At 41.2% G+C, this 16,628-nt stretch overlaps 2 protein-coding genes across 5 annotated transcripts in view; both read right to left on the bottom strand.

The window, feature by feature from the left end:
- LOC131883887 (nephrin-like) overlaps positions 1–453 on the bottom strand; it is a 73,425-nt gene extending 72,972 nt beyond the window's left edge. For 2 of the 4 annotated variants that reach the window (XM_059231488.1, XM_059231490.1), the window contains exon 1: positions 72–452. In XM_059231488.1, coding sequence (XP_059087471.1) covers positions 72–150 — 79 coding nt within the window. In that variant the 5' untranslated portion in view covers positions 151–452. Of the gene's footprint in view, positions 1–71 lie in introns of all 4 variants that reach the window. The other 2 variants (XM_059231492.1, XM_059231489.1) reach the window with 2 other exon arrangements.
- A 9,794-nt stretch (positions 454–10,247) lies between these two features.
- On the bottom strand, positions 10,248–14,347 carry LOC131883888 (xanthine dehydrogenase/oxidase-like). The gene has a single exon (XM_059231493.1). It carries the CDS (start codon positions 14,225–14,227, stop codon positions 10,349–10,351), a length of 3,879 nt encoding a protein of 1,292 aa, XP_059087476.1. The 5' UTR covers positions 14,228–14,347; the 3' UTR covers positions 10,248–10,348.
- Between the last annotated feature and the right edge of the window lie 2,281 nt (positions 14,348–16,628).

Raw genomic sequence — 16,628 nt, 5'->3', positions numbered from 1 at the left:
TTGGCTTTCATCATGGCAAACAAGGACTCAAAGCTTCATTTCGGGCTAAGATGGGAATTTCAAGGTCTTACCTGAATATAGAATGAACCCCAGGATCAGAGGAAAGTATGGCCAGACCTGACCTCCTCGACACTTCACCACAATTGTCATAACTGAAGAAGAACAAAAGCCAGCAAAATTTTCACTATCCCCCTTGCTGAACACAACTGGCTTCAGATTCACTTTGGAGATGACATACCTGACAAGAGCAAGCTATTTATGTCATTGTCATCAAAGTAGAGTAATTGCACTAACACTGCATCACACTCAAGCACAACTTTTTGTCTCTCTTGATAGATGAAACACACAACTTTTGCTTTGTCTGATGTCTTGTCCTATCCAATACTGGGATCAAGTAAGTTTGGCGCTGCTCTTTGACCAACAACTCCAACTTCATCACTGAGGAACTCCTCAGGTATGTTTACTCCTGAAAATTGAGCATGAGGAGTAAGATTGCCAGCCGGCGCGCACTCTATTCCAAACCAGTGCCGGCTTCATTCAAGCTTCCAATCCTCCTTTTGAGCGAGAGAAGAATGGAAGGAATGGACGGGCGAACCAACCAACGAGCAAAGGAACAAAATAATGTGCGAGAAAGGGAGTGAAGCGCAAGCAACAAACGGCCTCCCCTCGAATGTTTCTGGCTTGATCAACGACGCTCTCCAACTCTAGAGCTGTCCATGAAAAAGCGAGAGAAAAGGCCACGATTTTGGACCTAAAACTGGTGGATCGAACTTCGATACGCGAACACACATGTTCTTGTACGATGAATCACTGAGAAATCAATTCCCGATACTTGGCCAAACCTGCACCAATAGGGTGCTTCAGACCCGGCGTCGCGTTTTGCAATGCTTAAAAACACTCGATAGTGCCAATTCAGCTGTTTTGAGTCTACATACCAAAGGAATCCTTGGCGGGGTATGATGAAAAAAAAAGTTTTTTATTTTTTTTTTCTGAGAAATTCTCCTGTCTCGTTTTTGTCAAACCAAGTTTAAACTCATTCATCCTCGAGGCCTCTCTTGTGCGGCATGAAAAAGGAGTAACGGACTTGAAGGCTGCTCAGAGTGTCCACTTCGTGGTATGGCATGACGGAAAAATTAAGACATTCAAGAAGTTAGATCGTACTGGGCTTCTTTCATCTCTGCATGCCTTGATGTGCGAGGTGAACTTCGAACCCCTCGGGAGAAGCCATTTGGGACAGACAAAGAGAGTCTTTTAAAACCAAGGAAACTACCACTGAACCAGGAACTCCCTAGGTCCATTTCTCTCGTGGCTACCCAAGATCGAGACCATAATCATTATCTTCAGACGTTTTGCAATCAACAAATGATGTTCACTTGATCGGTTCTCCCCTTCGCCACACTGGCGCTCAGACTCTCCCCACTTTGTTGGTTTGAAAGGGTCCTCCAGTTGAGAGTACCAATTTTACGCTTAACATCGACACATTTGTTCCAGGGGTTCCAAACAGAGAACGGCTACACTCTTGAGCTTTAAACATTGTCCCAATCGTCCCTATACACTTTGCCACGGTACAAGTTTCAGATTTTAAGAGACTTTTGGATGAGAGACCCATTTTCAAGAGATCATGTGCTGATCATCAAAGATGGACTTGATACAAAACCTCGATCGAGTGGGGCTGGTGGGTTCCATGAGAACAGCTTTGAACTGGAGTCTGGGTTCCATTTTCGTCTAAGGGTAGGAGAATTGGGGAGGAGGAGGAACAGGGGAAGAAAAAGAAGAAGAAGAAGAAGAAGAAAGAGGATGGGACCATTCAGAACTCAACTTTAGTAGTAGGGCGACGTGTTCTAAACTCATAAATGGCACGACATCAATAACGAACAACGGGCAACAGATATCGTCTCCGTTGAGTCTCGAGTTTTGAGGACTCATAGAAAACAGTGCAAGGGGGAGATGGGGCGGGGGGACACGAAATTGTAATGTTGATGAGGAACAAAATTGATATACGACCATTCCCAAATCGGCTCATTCAGGGCAAAATAGAGCGCGATCCCCCGGTTTTTTCCATTTTGCACATATGTTCATGACCGGCTCCAAAAGTCATAATTTAAGCATATGTTTCAATACTTTCGGCCAAAAGGGGCTCTGCCATCATCCTCGAAGAAAAAGAGAAGATATTCATCTGGATGAATAAGCACAGAGAGAGAGGGGAGGATTGTCACATCCAGATCTCGTTTTCCCCCTCATCTACCTGGCCTAATTAGTAACAAGAGGGGGGAATTACTATATTCCATTGGCTCCTCTCACCTCCGCTCCATAACGAAACATGTCGAGCACTCGTTTCTGACATTTATTGAGGGCAAGTGCCCTCCAGTATTGTGAATGGATGTATGTGTAGATAGAGAGGGTGGTGGGTTGTAATTTCCTTTCAATACACTCTATTGACCAACTGCTGGATGCTGGATGCTCCAAACTGGATGGGGCAAGTCGAAAACGACATTTGTGCCTTGTCCTCCCTCTTGTCTTTCGTCTTCTTCTTTCCACAAAAATCATGAGTCAGACGGACGGATGGATGAATGGATGGGGACGACGGGGACAGAAAACCAATCATAGAATTGAAACCATTCTTGGGGTTTGACAGGGTGACAACATACATCGTCGAACTGGACATCTAGGAGGACTTCAACGACGTGCTTACCCAAGAGAACAAGAGCCAATTAGTTCTATGCGGGAGGAATCAAACCACTTGAAAGTTGAATGGACCTCGAGGACAAATGTACCTTCAGACTAGAAAACAAGAGAGCTGAAGACAATTTCAAGACCTGGGTTTTGGTAACGCCAACGACAAACGTATGTAGTAAGTATGTAAGTCGAAAATCGTGGCAACCCAAAACAGGCTTCAGATGTTCTTTGACGGAGGGTTAAATATTCAGAGGGTGAATTCTGAGCTTCCTGTTTCAGGTTTGATATCTTGACATGATTATTGCTCAATTTGAGGCTTGACTGGAACCACCAAGTGGCCATCTCGACGACAATCGTATTGCTCACACAATCTAGTGAACATGAAAGCTCATCTTCCACCCCATTTGAAGGGCATTTTAAAGCACATTGTTAGGCAAGACGGGTTTCGTTCACAACTGAAGCACCATTATAATACGTACAAGCGATGCTCTTCGACTCGGTTCTGATTCTCGACCCTATGACCACGAATTTGACGGTAGGTTTGGTGTCGGTTTTATGCTCATTCGGGGCAGGTTGTGGGTTTTATCTGTTCAATTCTTTGAGCGGAAGTCGTCAAAAAATTTGATAGACCTGCAGGGAAAAAGACAGACAAGACGACATACGGCAACCACCTGGAAAGGGGTTCAATTGATGCACTTTAGCGTACAAAGTGTCCCCCAATTGCCTGTCCATGTTCATTGGAATAGAATTAGAAATTTGAGGCAATTACATAAAACAGAACTGTTCTTTGCACTAGGTGAGGAAAAAGAAGTACTTTATCATAAGTTTTTTGACAAGGGGTTCTAAACTCACATTGCAAAAACAAACAAACCCTCAGAGCATAAGACTATTTTTATACATCAATGTTTGCAAAAAAAGGACGCAAGCATTCATTTGCAAAACAAACATTAGGAAAGTAGTCCAAAGGACAAAATGATCTAGATGGGCGTTTTTGGGGGCGTGTAACTCATAATAAAGTGCTTTAGCAGAAGTTTTTCTCAGGGTCAGGCTAAATGTAACTGAAGTACGGTAGTTTCACAATGGTAGAGACTTACGGCTGGTGAGCACCAAGTAAGATATCTGACTAATCTTTTTAAGTCATCAATTCTGCTTTGTTTTGTCGGTAAATCTTTGAAACTGCTTGAATAGTGGCGATGCAAGAGGCCATGTTCAATTGTTCCACTTTGGTACCCAAAAAGCCAGGCCTTGATTTTAGCTCAATGAAAGGGTCTGTCTAACAATAAAGCTCTTAGGGGCAGTATTTTCGAGCGTTACTTAGTCTGCAAAGCCCTAGCTATCAAGTCTGTGCAATGACAAAAAATGATGGTGGAGATGACTCACAGAGGATAAACATGCTTTGACAGTCTAATGAGCTGAGATTTTTCCACAATATTAATCAGATTATCACAAAGATCTAGGGTTCACTCCGTTCACTCCCACAGCTCTCCGAAAATCAAGCGAAGCACTTGAACATAGTGACCAAAATGTGAAAGGAAAAGTTTTAAACAAGTTATTGCCCGAGTGTACATAGAACATCAACGTTTTGAGCGTTTTGAAATACTTCCATTGCTTTTAGTGAGGCATTTGTTCTAGGTTATGGTTTCGTTGCTGTTGGTGATATAGGAAGCTTGTTCCTAATCCTGCCTAACCTCCACTCACAACCAGAATATCTCCCAGAGATTATTAAATCACGAGGTTGGGATTTACCGTGGACGGACCTTCCCAAGCCTCGGTTCCCCTAATGAATGGGCAAATGAAGCCAAAAGATGCAAGATGGAGTGATGGAGTCCGCGATATGGTTCTAAAAGTCCCCATCCACCGCCCAGATCTAGCATTGAGCTGTTGTTATTTGCGAGTCAACCATCCAACCATCCAACCATCCAACCATCCTGCTTCTTGATTTCGCACCCATTCAAGGGGAATGTGGATCATATCTGGGGATTGGTAAAATATGCAAATAAATCAGGTGGTATCGACAGAAGTAAAAACATGCAATATGTGTAATCAAAACAAATCACATGCACATTATCACCTAATATGCTCTACAAGTTACTCTTTAGGAATCATATATTAAAGACGTATTTGTAACAACAAGATGAAAAGGGACAGAAAGTCACTAAATTATTTGCAGGTTTGGTCGACGTGTCTAAGGATTCACTGGATGCAATGGGAATAGAGACCTATTATGGCCCATTTATGCATATTTGCTTTTTGCATGTATCCCTAATCTTCACGGATATGTATGGTAGGTCACATACTAATATCATTTGTACGGTAGTGGAAAAAAATCGAGGGGAAGAAAAATGAGGGTAGACAGGAGCACTAACGGGAAAGAGAGGGGTCAATAGTACAATAATGGGAAATGATTGAATGTATCTCATCGGGCATTATCACGACAGCCCTCCCAGTTCTAGACTCTAACTGGGGTGTTGATCTTCTTTCAGACTCATGTTATCATCATGATTTGGGGGTCCCTTTTGGTTTTCTGAGTCTGAAAGAGCCAGAGGCAGGTGTGTTTATTTATTGTGCGATGAACATTTGATCAGTCAAAACAATGGTATACGGGCCACCATTGACGTCTTGTTAGACCCTGGAAGCTGGAATAAGTTGAAGCAGCTGCCCTTTTGAGTCATATCTTCGATCAAGATAACTGATCGACTTTAATGGGGGAATACATGCAAGGACAATTCGAATCACCAAGTCACACCTGTGGAAACGGCTAGTGCGTTGGAAAAGTGGGAAAAAGCCGAGGGAGTTGGCCGAGGTCTTGATGACTGGTATGTTATCTGCAACCAACCCATTAGACAAGTTTTATGACTTCATTTTAATTCATTTGGACGCAGTCGGATATCCCCTGTGACATTCTAGCTGAGTTAACAACTAAATCATCCCTCTCGGGAAAGTTGTTCCAATGTTCCACTAGGAGGATGAGGCATACACTCCCCCCCCCCCTTTCCCTTCCTTTTCTCATGCCTCTTGAGAACGGCGAGTGCCCCAAAACAAAAGCAATCTCATCGTGCCTGGGTGTGCCATCTGTTCAGAGAAGTAGGGTTCTTCTCTACATTATTTTGGTATCAAGAATCAAGACCACAAAAAAGCTATTTGGAACATCTTCCCCCACTGTTTCAAGAGCCTCTTATTCTTCGTCTTAGAAGAATGCTCTCTCCCGCTTGCACCATGGACCATCATGAAAGTCTTTTTTAAGAATTCTTGCCACGATTGCATTAATTCATATTTCATAACCAACGCCACGAGAACAACATCAGATCATCATCCTACCACCACCACTACCACCACCTCCACCAAGATCATCATCATCATCATCATCTTCATCAACATACCCAACATCACTACCGGCACCAAAAATGTGGTTAGGGGAACATGGAAGCTGGATCCAGGGGGATTTTGGAAATGATACGAAATGGAACAGCCTCTCGTATATAGTAACAGCCAGGTGGTAGTGAGTGCGTGATCTAGCCAGAAGATTAAATTGAGAAGCAAGACAGCATGAGGATCATCATCTACCATGATCCCCAAAGAGCATTCCAAATTGTCATGACTAACGGTGAGTAATTTGCCAATTCTCCCTTGTCCTCTTTCAGGAAACCCTCCGTTTCCATCCAAATCGTCTAGTATGCCTCTTCCTTATGCCAAGTTACTAGGAACTTGTAGTCTTCGATTTCTCCTACGACTCCTCAGTAATGATTGAGGTGAGATTCTAGTAAGAAAGGAGCCCCCAGCATCACATGAATTGATCTAACCGATACAATGGATCTTGTCAGTGGCCAGGATTCCGTCAAGCACGATAATGATTTGATCAGAATGGAATACCAATTAGTATCGACTGTGGATATGCAAGTCGTCAATAAGAAAGCATGCATCAAACGTATTCAGCAATCTCCATGGAAAGACTAGAAATAGCGAAAAATGAAATTTTGAATGCCTCCAAGTTTGCCAAACTAAGGATTCTCTTTAGATAAAGAGAAGTTGGGCAAGCTCTCAAAAGAGCAAAAAGATGTAGAGTAGGTCTTGATAATGAAAGTATAATGGTCTTGGGGAGCAAAGCAAGAACAATGCTTAACTCGAAAATATCTTCAAAGTAAGGTTTTGGGTTTTATGAAAATCATAACAAATTGTTGCAAAAACTCAGACCATCCAACTAAAAACAATTACATCATGTTTGGAAATAATGTCGCGTGGGGTTCAAAAAGAGATAGATGAATGAAGTAAAGAAGCTTTAGAATGAAGTAACTAAACATTGAAAACAAAAACAACAAAGGCAGCCAACTAAACTAATTCTTAGAATGAGGAAACCACCTCAGTATGCTAATATAATCAATATACGTATAATACAACTTAGAAACACGTCTGTTGTTTGCTATCGTCAACAGTGGAACCCACCACAAGGATGAAAATGGGAATAATTCCAAGGGAACCGCATTTAGTTAACGGTAGTTTGTTGAACCAAATTCGAACAACCTCGACATTTTTTTGGGAGGGGGGTTGGTTGGGTTTGGTTGGTATTCACGGGCTTCTCTGGTAGCAACGGGGAATACAATTCTCAGTGCTATTGAGGTGAACAATTATATTTCGTTTATTTTCAACTATTAAACCTTATAATATTGTTCTGCCAACGAGTTTCAATTGACAAATCGGGCTAACCCTTGAATGTAGCGTTGATCTGGAATGCGTGTTGAAAATGTGTCCAAGTCTAAATTGAAAGATGCTACCGGATCAACAATGACTCCGCTCCGTTTGCCCAACAAATGTTAAAAGGAAGTATATTAAACCATGAAGGTATCAATGACCTGAACCTTTTGCGATCCTCTGATGGTCTGGGATATTAGACCTTTAAAAAGGACATGGTTTGAAGGATTTTTGTCGTAAAGGGATGGAATTATGTCAATTCCTAACTGAAATGAGGGAATATTTGGCCGAGCATGCCTTTAAAGGACATACACGGTGATTCTCTAGCCACTGTAGGTGTAAAAATAAAAGCCATAAAAACCACGCAAGCCCTGGTACTCAGCTTTCCAATGGTATCAATAGTAAAATCGTGCAACATAAGTACATATAAATAATCTCTCAAAATTCGAAAGTTGGACAATTCGAACATAATTTTGGATTTTTCTCCTTCAGGGATTAGCTCAAAAAGCATTTTAAAGGCTCATTCAAACCAACTTATCAAGTGGGTATATGGGGTTTTCCATTCAATCTTTTTAAAATGTGGGCCTATTGCGACTCATAAAGATGCCTTAATTGAGTACAGATTACACGGGCTTTTAAAGCAATCTGCTGTGATTTCAAGTGAATGTGCGTATCAAAATTTTCACTACACATATGCAGCTTGAAGCAATGGATGATATAAAAAGGTGCAGGCCGTAAAATGAAACCCTGGGGAACACCTGACTTGACATCATGTCTGTCACCAAGTGGCGCTTCAACCGCAATTTTTGCCTCTTTCCACAAATGAAACGCCTTGCCCCATTGGAAAACGTTACTGCCTCATGAATTTCTATGTATGCATCTTTTCTAAATGCTTTATTAGTTGGGCAACCAAGCGAAAATGCGTCCATAACCAAGCATGTGAGCCATAGCTTCTACTCTTCTTTTTCAATTGATCATTTACCATGTATAGAGATGCCTTGATTTTATATTGGACCAAATCCAACTTTGTTTGGAAGGCATAATTACTGAATTCAGATTGTATTGGAAAGCCAGAGTGGGACAAACTTCCTCAAAAAGTAAGATTAATCTATCTTTGGTGCCATGTATCAACAGTTCTTGTTGTAGTATTGAGTCCAGGTCCGAGTTTTTCTACAATCAATGAACAATGATCCTCTTTGTAGCCAGACATATGTTTTGGTAGGCGTTTATCCAGAGCACAATGGTCAACCGCATCTCAAGAACATGATAATCTTGAAGATTTCCAAGTGTCACATGGACGTTTTGGATCAGATCAGGGTCATTAGAACTTTGTTCATATTGATGGCTGCACCAACATGTTCGAAGAAATTGTATATATACGAGCAAAAAATAGCAAATTTTTCCAGCTCATCAAACAACTAAGATGTTGACTTTGAATGGGAATAGACCCATGTAGGCCAATCTCACACTGTACAACGCTCCCGGGAAATTTAAAGTACCATTTGAGCAAGATGCCCGGTCAAATTGTTTTTTTGTGTGAATTTGATAACTCACAAGAATGAACTTAAAGAGCATAAATGAAATTGGTGCCTTGCGTCATTTTTGACGCTCTCAGCATTTCCTTATGGACCATTACACCTTCGCATGTATTAACATGCCTAGAGGGTTCAACCAGGTGATTCAGGGCTTCCACTTACATTTACTCGAAATCAGAACAGATGGCTTTAAAATTCCCACATGATCCTTAATCAATAATGGCATCTCTGTTTTAGTATTGAAAGCTCCATGTACGAACTTGCTAAGTTGGTATGAATGAACCTTCAACAGATTGTTGAGTAATCTCTACACGAGAAATATCCAAAATCATGTTCATTTTGTTTGGAAATTGTCCAGCTTTAGATTTTTGAAAAAAAATAATCTGTTCATGTACCCTTGTTGCACGATTTTGCAATTGATACCATTGGTAAGCGGAATAATAGGGCTTTCCGGCGGTCTGTGCGGTTTTGATGGCTATTTTTGTCACACCTAGACTGACCTAGCCTGATCGCCATTCCGTTTGCGTTGATGTAACACTTAAATAATTTTGATTTAGCGATCGCGTCGCTTTTTGTTTCGATTAGCTTTGCTACATTTGAAGAGTAACCGGACGATTTCGCTCGATTTTTCCTAAAATCGCATTTACCCCAAAACAAAATTCTTTGAAAAATAAAGGCATCAATACGAAATAAATATACACAAGATAGACCAAGAAAGAAGTGTTACGATTTAAATCAATGACATCCTGATGTATCCCGTTAAAGGATTAAAATCGTTGATGAATACCTCCAGTAAACATTGCAGAGCGTTCATTTGATAGCCTATGAATAACTCCTTTTCAACATATGAAAATAAATGGCATGCAAGCTTATTCTCGTGTCGAAAATATTCCTCTTCAAGGAGCAGATGAAACACAAAACGTCTTTCATCAAACTTTTTCGTTGCAAACTTTAGTTTAGTTTTGTTAGGAACAGTCGAGCACACATGTACGTACACATTCGCAGCATGTGTCAAGAATCATCATTCTAATTTTCTTGTGTAAGTAAGAATGACAAATCTTTTATTGCGACTCTCAGTCATGTCAACTCGTAAATATACCAATTCTAGTCATACTCATTGTGATATCACTTTCTAGTCAACTATTTTATTGCCTTTACCTTTTTGACATTTTTCTTGTTTTACCATTGTGTATAATGTATATACATCAGAGTTTATTTTATAGTTACTTTTACGCCATGACATGACCAAGAGTCGCAATGAAGATTATTATTACTAAAATAATAAAATTGCGTATGTTAAGTATGTGTGACATTTAAGAACACTATTTTGGTAACACTCGGTAAAGTGAATTAATCATTAATTGTTGAAATATATTTGATGTACTGTATAACATGCACATAACTTCATTGATCGTCCCACGATATTGGCAAATCATTGGCCTCAAACGATATTACATTTCAATACCATATTTTTCTTCGTCCGGTATCTGTGGCAAGGTAGACACAATCTTCTTCAAAATGGGATCTTCTGAAGCCATCCTTACTCTGTCGGGCGTCACCGGGACTGGTAGGTCAAACCAATCCATATTTCCATTGTCCCTCCTGTAAGACGCAATGGCACCCCTGATAGAGCAATAGGTGCCTGCACATCCCAATAGAAGCGGAGGTTCTCCAACGCCTTTTGAAGAGTACACAAAGCTGGTTGGACCACCGGTTCGATTCGTTATCAATTTGACGTCCATCCGTAGAGGAGTGTCTGCCACGGTTGGAATCTTATAGGTTCCTGGACCAGTAGTTAGCAGTTGGCCGCTCTTTGGATCCATCAGCAATTGCTCTGTTGTAACATAGCCCAAACCTTGAACAAAACCTCCTTCAATTTGCCCAATGTCAATGGCAGGGTTCAGAGATTTCCCACAATCCATGAAAATGCTCGTGGCTAAAACAATCACCCTCCCTGTTTGCATGTTCACCTCGCTCACCACCATACCAACACCATAAACCTTGTAGTCTGAGAAGGAGCCCGTGTTCGTGGCAAAATCGAAATTGACCTTGGATTGATCAAAATATCCGACTGCGGCCAAGCAAACCTTTTCTGTGAATGCTTTCATGACATGATCCTCCCAAGAACCTTCAGGATTAGTTTCTTGGAATGGTCGGAGGCGTTCTCTTAGGGTTTCACAGGCCTGGATAACCGCTGGTCCGTTCAAATCAGCACCTGTTGAGCCCCCAGTAGGAATTGCGTTAGGAGCTGCATCACTAGACGTCTCCTTAATATGAATCTTCTCAAATGGTACATCTAAAGCTTTGCTCGCCACTTGGATCATCTTGGTGTGAAGACCTTGGCCCATTTCCACACCTCCATGGGACAACAGGATGGACCCGTCCTTGAAAATTCGAATATAAGCAATGCCTTGTTGACCGGTTTTTGTTCCCATGGTAGTATCAAACTTGATGGGGACCATGGAAATCCCTCGTTTAACAGTTTTTGATCTTCGATTAAACTCTTCCACAAGTGCTTTTTCCGATTGGAAAACATTGTTACATTCGTTCCAACATTGTTCCAAAGTACATCCCTCGATTTTACCATCACTTTGATGGAGTAAATCGCCATCTCTTGTCAAGTTCTTCCATCGGACCTCTTCTGGAGTCAAGTTGAGTTGCCATGCAATCTTTTCTATGGCGTTTTCTATGGCCAATGTTCCCTCAGGTCCTCCAAATCCACGGTAAGCCGTATTCGATGAAGTGTTCGTCTTGCAAATCATCGAATTCATATCAAAGTCCAAGAGTGTGTATCCACCATCAATCCTAAGAGTAAGAAGTTGAGCCCACACACTACTAAGGTCCAAAGTAGCTCCTCCGTTAATTGCGCTGTCAAACTTCACTCTTTGGATCTTTCCAGACTCATCAACATCCATATCATAATCCACTTTGAGCTCGTGACGATGTCCGGTTACTTCCATGTCGACTTTTCGAGTAAAGACGAGCCTGATTGAGCAACCAAACTTGACTGCTGCCAAGGCAGCAATGATGGCGGTGTGCATTCTTTCTTTTCCTCCAAAACCGCCGCCGGCACGTTTACACTTCACCTCAATCTTATGACATGGAATTCCAGTTGCCAAGCTCAATTTTGATGCAGTATTATCCGGCTCCTGGGTGCTGTTATACACCAATAGCTCATCCTTTTCCCCAATTGGAATGGCTAAGGAACTATGAGGCTCCATGTAGAAATGCTCTTGACCACTCATTTTTAATCCTCCTTTGATGTTTTGAGTCTTGGTTTGGGAGGTGGATATCTTCTGTTTTCTCTTCAAGGTTTGATCTTGTAACAGCTTACTGTTCAATTCGACAGCCTTGGGGATGGATAAAATGGCTTCAAGGTCTTCATATTCAATGATGAATTTATCAGCAGCTAGCTCCCCTGCTTCAATAGTTTTGCAAACTATTCCAGCAATTATTTGACCATAATAGTTTACTTCTTCTTCTGCAAAGATGGGCTCGTCAGGAACAATCAAACCCCAAAGCTTTCTTTTCTGTTCCACATCCGCTCCAGATATAACACCCATCACTCCAGGAACTCTCAAGGAGGCCTCAAAATCTATTTTCTTGATCAGGGCATGAGCTCTTGTGCTTTGAACAAGTACTACTTGCATTTCATCTTGAAGTGGTGTGATATCATCAATGTAGACAGCAGAGCCACAACTTTGCTCAGCTCCCCACATGTGAGCAATGGGTTTAGTGATGGCCACTTCATCTTGGCATGGTTTGTTGTATACCAACTTGCTTCTTTGGCGTTCCTGAGCAATATCCTGGTTCCGAGCAACTCCGCCGAGTTGTTCAAGAAACAACCTTGTGAATTCTAAAATACAGCTAATTCGGAGAATGTGTTGTGAACCTGGAGCATTAGGACTCACTGGAACATCAGCTTGAATTGCTTCAAGACATTCATCATTGGTGGCCAAGCTTCCTTTTAGCTTTATAACATTTGCCAAAGTTTTAGCCTCCACAATTTCAGGGTATTTAGCAATGGGGACCAAATTTTCTGATCCACCAACAACAATCTTCACATCTGTCAAAGTTGTTCCATCCTTTGATGCTGTGAAGCAAGCTGTGGCAAAAGCCAAATCAAACTCTTGTCTTTTGGATTGTCGATAGTAACGAATCACATGAGTGTCGTCCAGGAGTGGAATCATGATCTTTGTGATGATGCCATTTTCAGGAATGGAGCACTTGGAGAATCCGGGCTTTAGCAACACAGTTTGACTCTCATCCATGGTTTGAACCAAAATGCTGCATCCCAACCCCATGTAAATAGGCATGAGATCAGACGACGGATGACCCCAAAGAATTGACCCACCTAAAGTGGCTACATTTCTGATCTGGGGACTAGCCAACTTTCTCAGCGAGATAAGAAAAACCGCAGAAATCGGAGAGGTCGGTTCTTTTTTTAGAATAGCTTCAAATTGGCTTAATGTTGTGGCAGAACCAATCTCAAGGGTGTTATTTGCAAGAGAATATTCATGTAACTCAGGAATATTGTTTATGTTGATGGTTGGGATTGCAGGTGGATATTGGCATTTGACATGATAGTAGCCAGTTCCCCCAGCAATAATGCGGATATTGCCAAGAGTTTTCTGCAGGCGCTTCAATTCGTCCAAAGAGGAAGGGGTGTAATAAGTTACCTTGTTGTCAACAAACTGAAGACCCTGCTTGAGATCAAGCAACTCATCAGCGGTGATTACAGGATCACATTTTGTAGAATATGCCTTGTAATCATTGGTGCTCAAGTCCAAGACGTCCTCATATTCCTCACAACTCAAATCTACTTTGGTTTGGTGGGAACAAAAGGTGTCGAATCCTTCCAAGATGGGTCGATAGCCCGTGCAACGACAGAGGTTTCCTTGGAGACATTTTTGAATATCCTCAATGTCCGTCACATCCCCTTCTCTCAACTTGGCATGCATGGACATGACCATTCCTGGAGTGCAAAATCCACATTGGGATCCATGGAACTTGTGAATCCGATCTTGGATGGGATGAGGATCCTTGGCCGAGCCCAAACCCTCCACAGTGGTTATTGCCTTCCCTTGTAGTCCGATCACTTTGGTCAAGCAGGCATTGATGGCTTTGTGCTCCACCTGGCCGGAGCTGGGATTGACCTCGGAACAAGTGACCGTGCAAGAACCACACCCACCTTCATTACAACCAATCTTGGTCCCGGTTAAATGTAGAACTTTTCGTAGATATGAGCTTAAAGTTAGCTCGGGAGTTGCATTTTTCACAACTTGCTTTTTTTGGTTCACAAGGAAGCGAACTTCGTGAGACACTTCCATTTCAAGGACCTAGACAGACTGATATCTGTTTGCTTGTTTTGTTTGACAAGCGTATGCTGTGGCTTGAGTCAACTTATAAGTCAAAACACTAGCTCCCGGTTATATCGTACTTGTGGGATGTGCGCCATGAACGTAATAGCAGTTTTCGATAGGAAAGCCGAATCATACTTTTCAAGAGCAGACCAACCAACATTGCAGCACTTTAAGGCATTAGTTGCGTGATTCTTGGAAGTTTCATGGTCCTATTGTTTGCGCTTATTAAGATATCCCCTTTAAAACATCACAACTGCTAAGGATGTCTCCAATAAAGAAGAGAGAGAGAGACCATTCAAAAGACCATACACCACTCGCCTTCCCCTTGTAACACATGAATATGATAAAATATGTCTGTGTCGTCTCTATCTCTAATTTTCGGTAAACGTTATTCTCCACTGATTAGTTGGCGGTGCTACTTTTTTAAATCTTAACCTGACCTAATCAAACCTAATCTAACCTGGCCTAACCTAACCCAACCTAACCTAACACGATATTAATAACCCTTAAACTCTCTATCTAAACCTTTTAACATTTTGCCATAAATTTAAAAATGAGCACCGACAACTAATCGGTGGAGAATAACGTTTATCATAATTTTCCTTTGAAGATTCACGGCACAAAAAACACGAAACCTCCTGAACAAAACGTAGTGTCCAAATTTAATAGACGAGGAACTCTGATGTACACGTTCACACGCATCATTCGATAAATGACGTGGCCGAGAGATTGAGTGTAACCGAGTTCAATGAGTTCAGAATTTGTGCATTTCGACCTTTTTCGGTTAGATAAGGAAAAAATCATGTGACCGATGTCTCTAAAAAATTATAACGCTATTATTATATAAGATTCTTGCAACCTCTACGGTACATTCTTTTGCATTTTTAACCGCTACGTTGACAGAAGGCAACCGGTAACAAATTATTATAGTTGGCATATGAAGCTTCTTTGAGAAGGTTGGTGATGATAATCGAATTGGGGTCCACTTTAATGAAAGGAATGTGTACTAACCACTTCCCCAGGTGTCGTTCTTTTGGGAAACCACAATATTTAGGAACTTAATCGTTTATGTTCCGTGTTCTTAGTAAGTACAAACAGCACTGGTTCGACAGGGTGCGAAATAAGTTCGGCAATCCAACTTTTAAGACAATTAGTTACTCATTTTGCAGTATCATGCCAGGGAGATGGTTGCAGCGCAGTTGACTAATGCGTGACCGAGTTGAACTCGGGTTCATGGGTTTAATCCCAGGTCTCCCACCCACCCAAACCTAAAACCCTACTCATCTAGTGGATATTCGCCTCGATTGGCGACTCTCGAACCCAGAATGGGCCCCCAACAACCAAAGATGCCATCAAAAACTGTACAAACAATAACATATAGTATATTCAAATGTCTGTCTCCAAGGAGACTTGCATCTCGCAATAAAGAGTTTATACTGACCCATGGTGGTTTGAGTGGTAACCACAAGGAACCACAATAAGCCAATAAATATTGAATTTTCGATCTCTTAAGTTACGTCTAAGACCGCTCAATAAGCCTGAAAGATTCGTGTGCTCCTTTTTATGAAAACATATCAGCGGACATGCAAAAGAATCAAACTGACTGATCAATTATTTTTTGGGGGAGAAATACAATAAGACAATGAAAGATCTTTAGAAATCCTAATGACGAAGGTATTGAGTGTAATACATATTATTTTTCTTTTATTTGTTGGTTTGGTTTTTCACTGGCTTTACTAACTGCTACAGGGAATGTAATCTCCAGTACTATTAAAATGAAAGGTTAAAAATCGTCTATTAATTACCTTACAATCTTTAAATGATATTTAGTCTACCAACGAGTTTGAGTTGGCAGACCGAGCTAGTCTTTGAATGTAGGGTTGATCTGGAATGCTATCTAAAAATTTGTCCAAGTCTGAAAAAGTAACGGTAGCGGCAACGGAACGGGTTTTTAGCGTGTCCGTTACCATTACCTTTTTTAAACATGGAAAAGAAATGATGTATTAAGATTTCTTCCCCATTATTTCTAAAAGTTTTGTCTCAAATGTAGTGACTTCATTACTAATGATGGGAGAAAAAAAATACCATGGGAGGCTGCGACGGAGGTTTTCAATTTCCATTTTCTGTGACGCATGACAATACTAGTTGCATGACGGAAGCTCGTCAGTTAGCCTTAAAAGGTCACCCTGATTTTCCTCTCGTCAAACAACTGGAACAATTGCTTGCATTATATTTACTTCTTTGAAACCACGAAAAGAAAGATGAAGAATACTCGTTAAAATGTTTAATAAAAGTGAAAAGAAAGATCATAACCAAACAACCCTAAACTTCACCCTGGAACCCTCTTACCTTCGTATATTTGGCGTTT

This window comes from Tigriopus californicus, chromosome 7, assembly GCF_007210705.1.
Source record: "Tigriopus californicus strain San Diego chromosome 7, Tcal_SD_v2.1, whole genome shotgun sequence".
Taxonomy (NCBI): Eukaryota; Metazoa; Arthropoda; class Copepoda; order Harpacticoida; family Harpacticidae; genus Tigriopus; species Tigriopus californicus.
This window is presented reverse-complemented; position numbering and strand designations above follow the sequence as displayed.

Bases quoted from the DNA above. Each gene is read 5' to 3' on its own strand.
- LOC131883888 (XM_059231493.1), bottom strand. From the start codon at position 14,227: ATGGAAGTGTCTCACGAAGTTCGCTTCCTTGTGAACCAAAAAAAGCAA.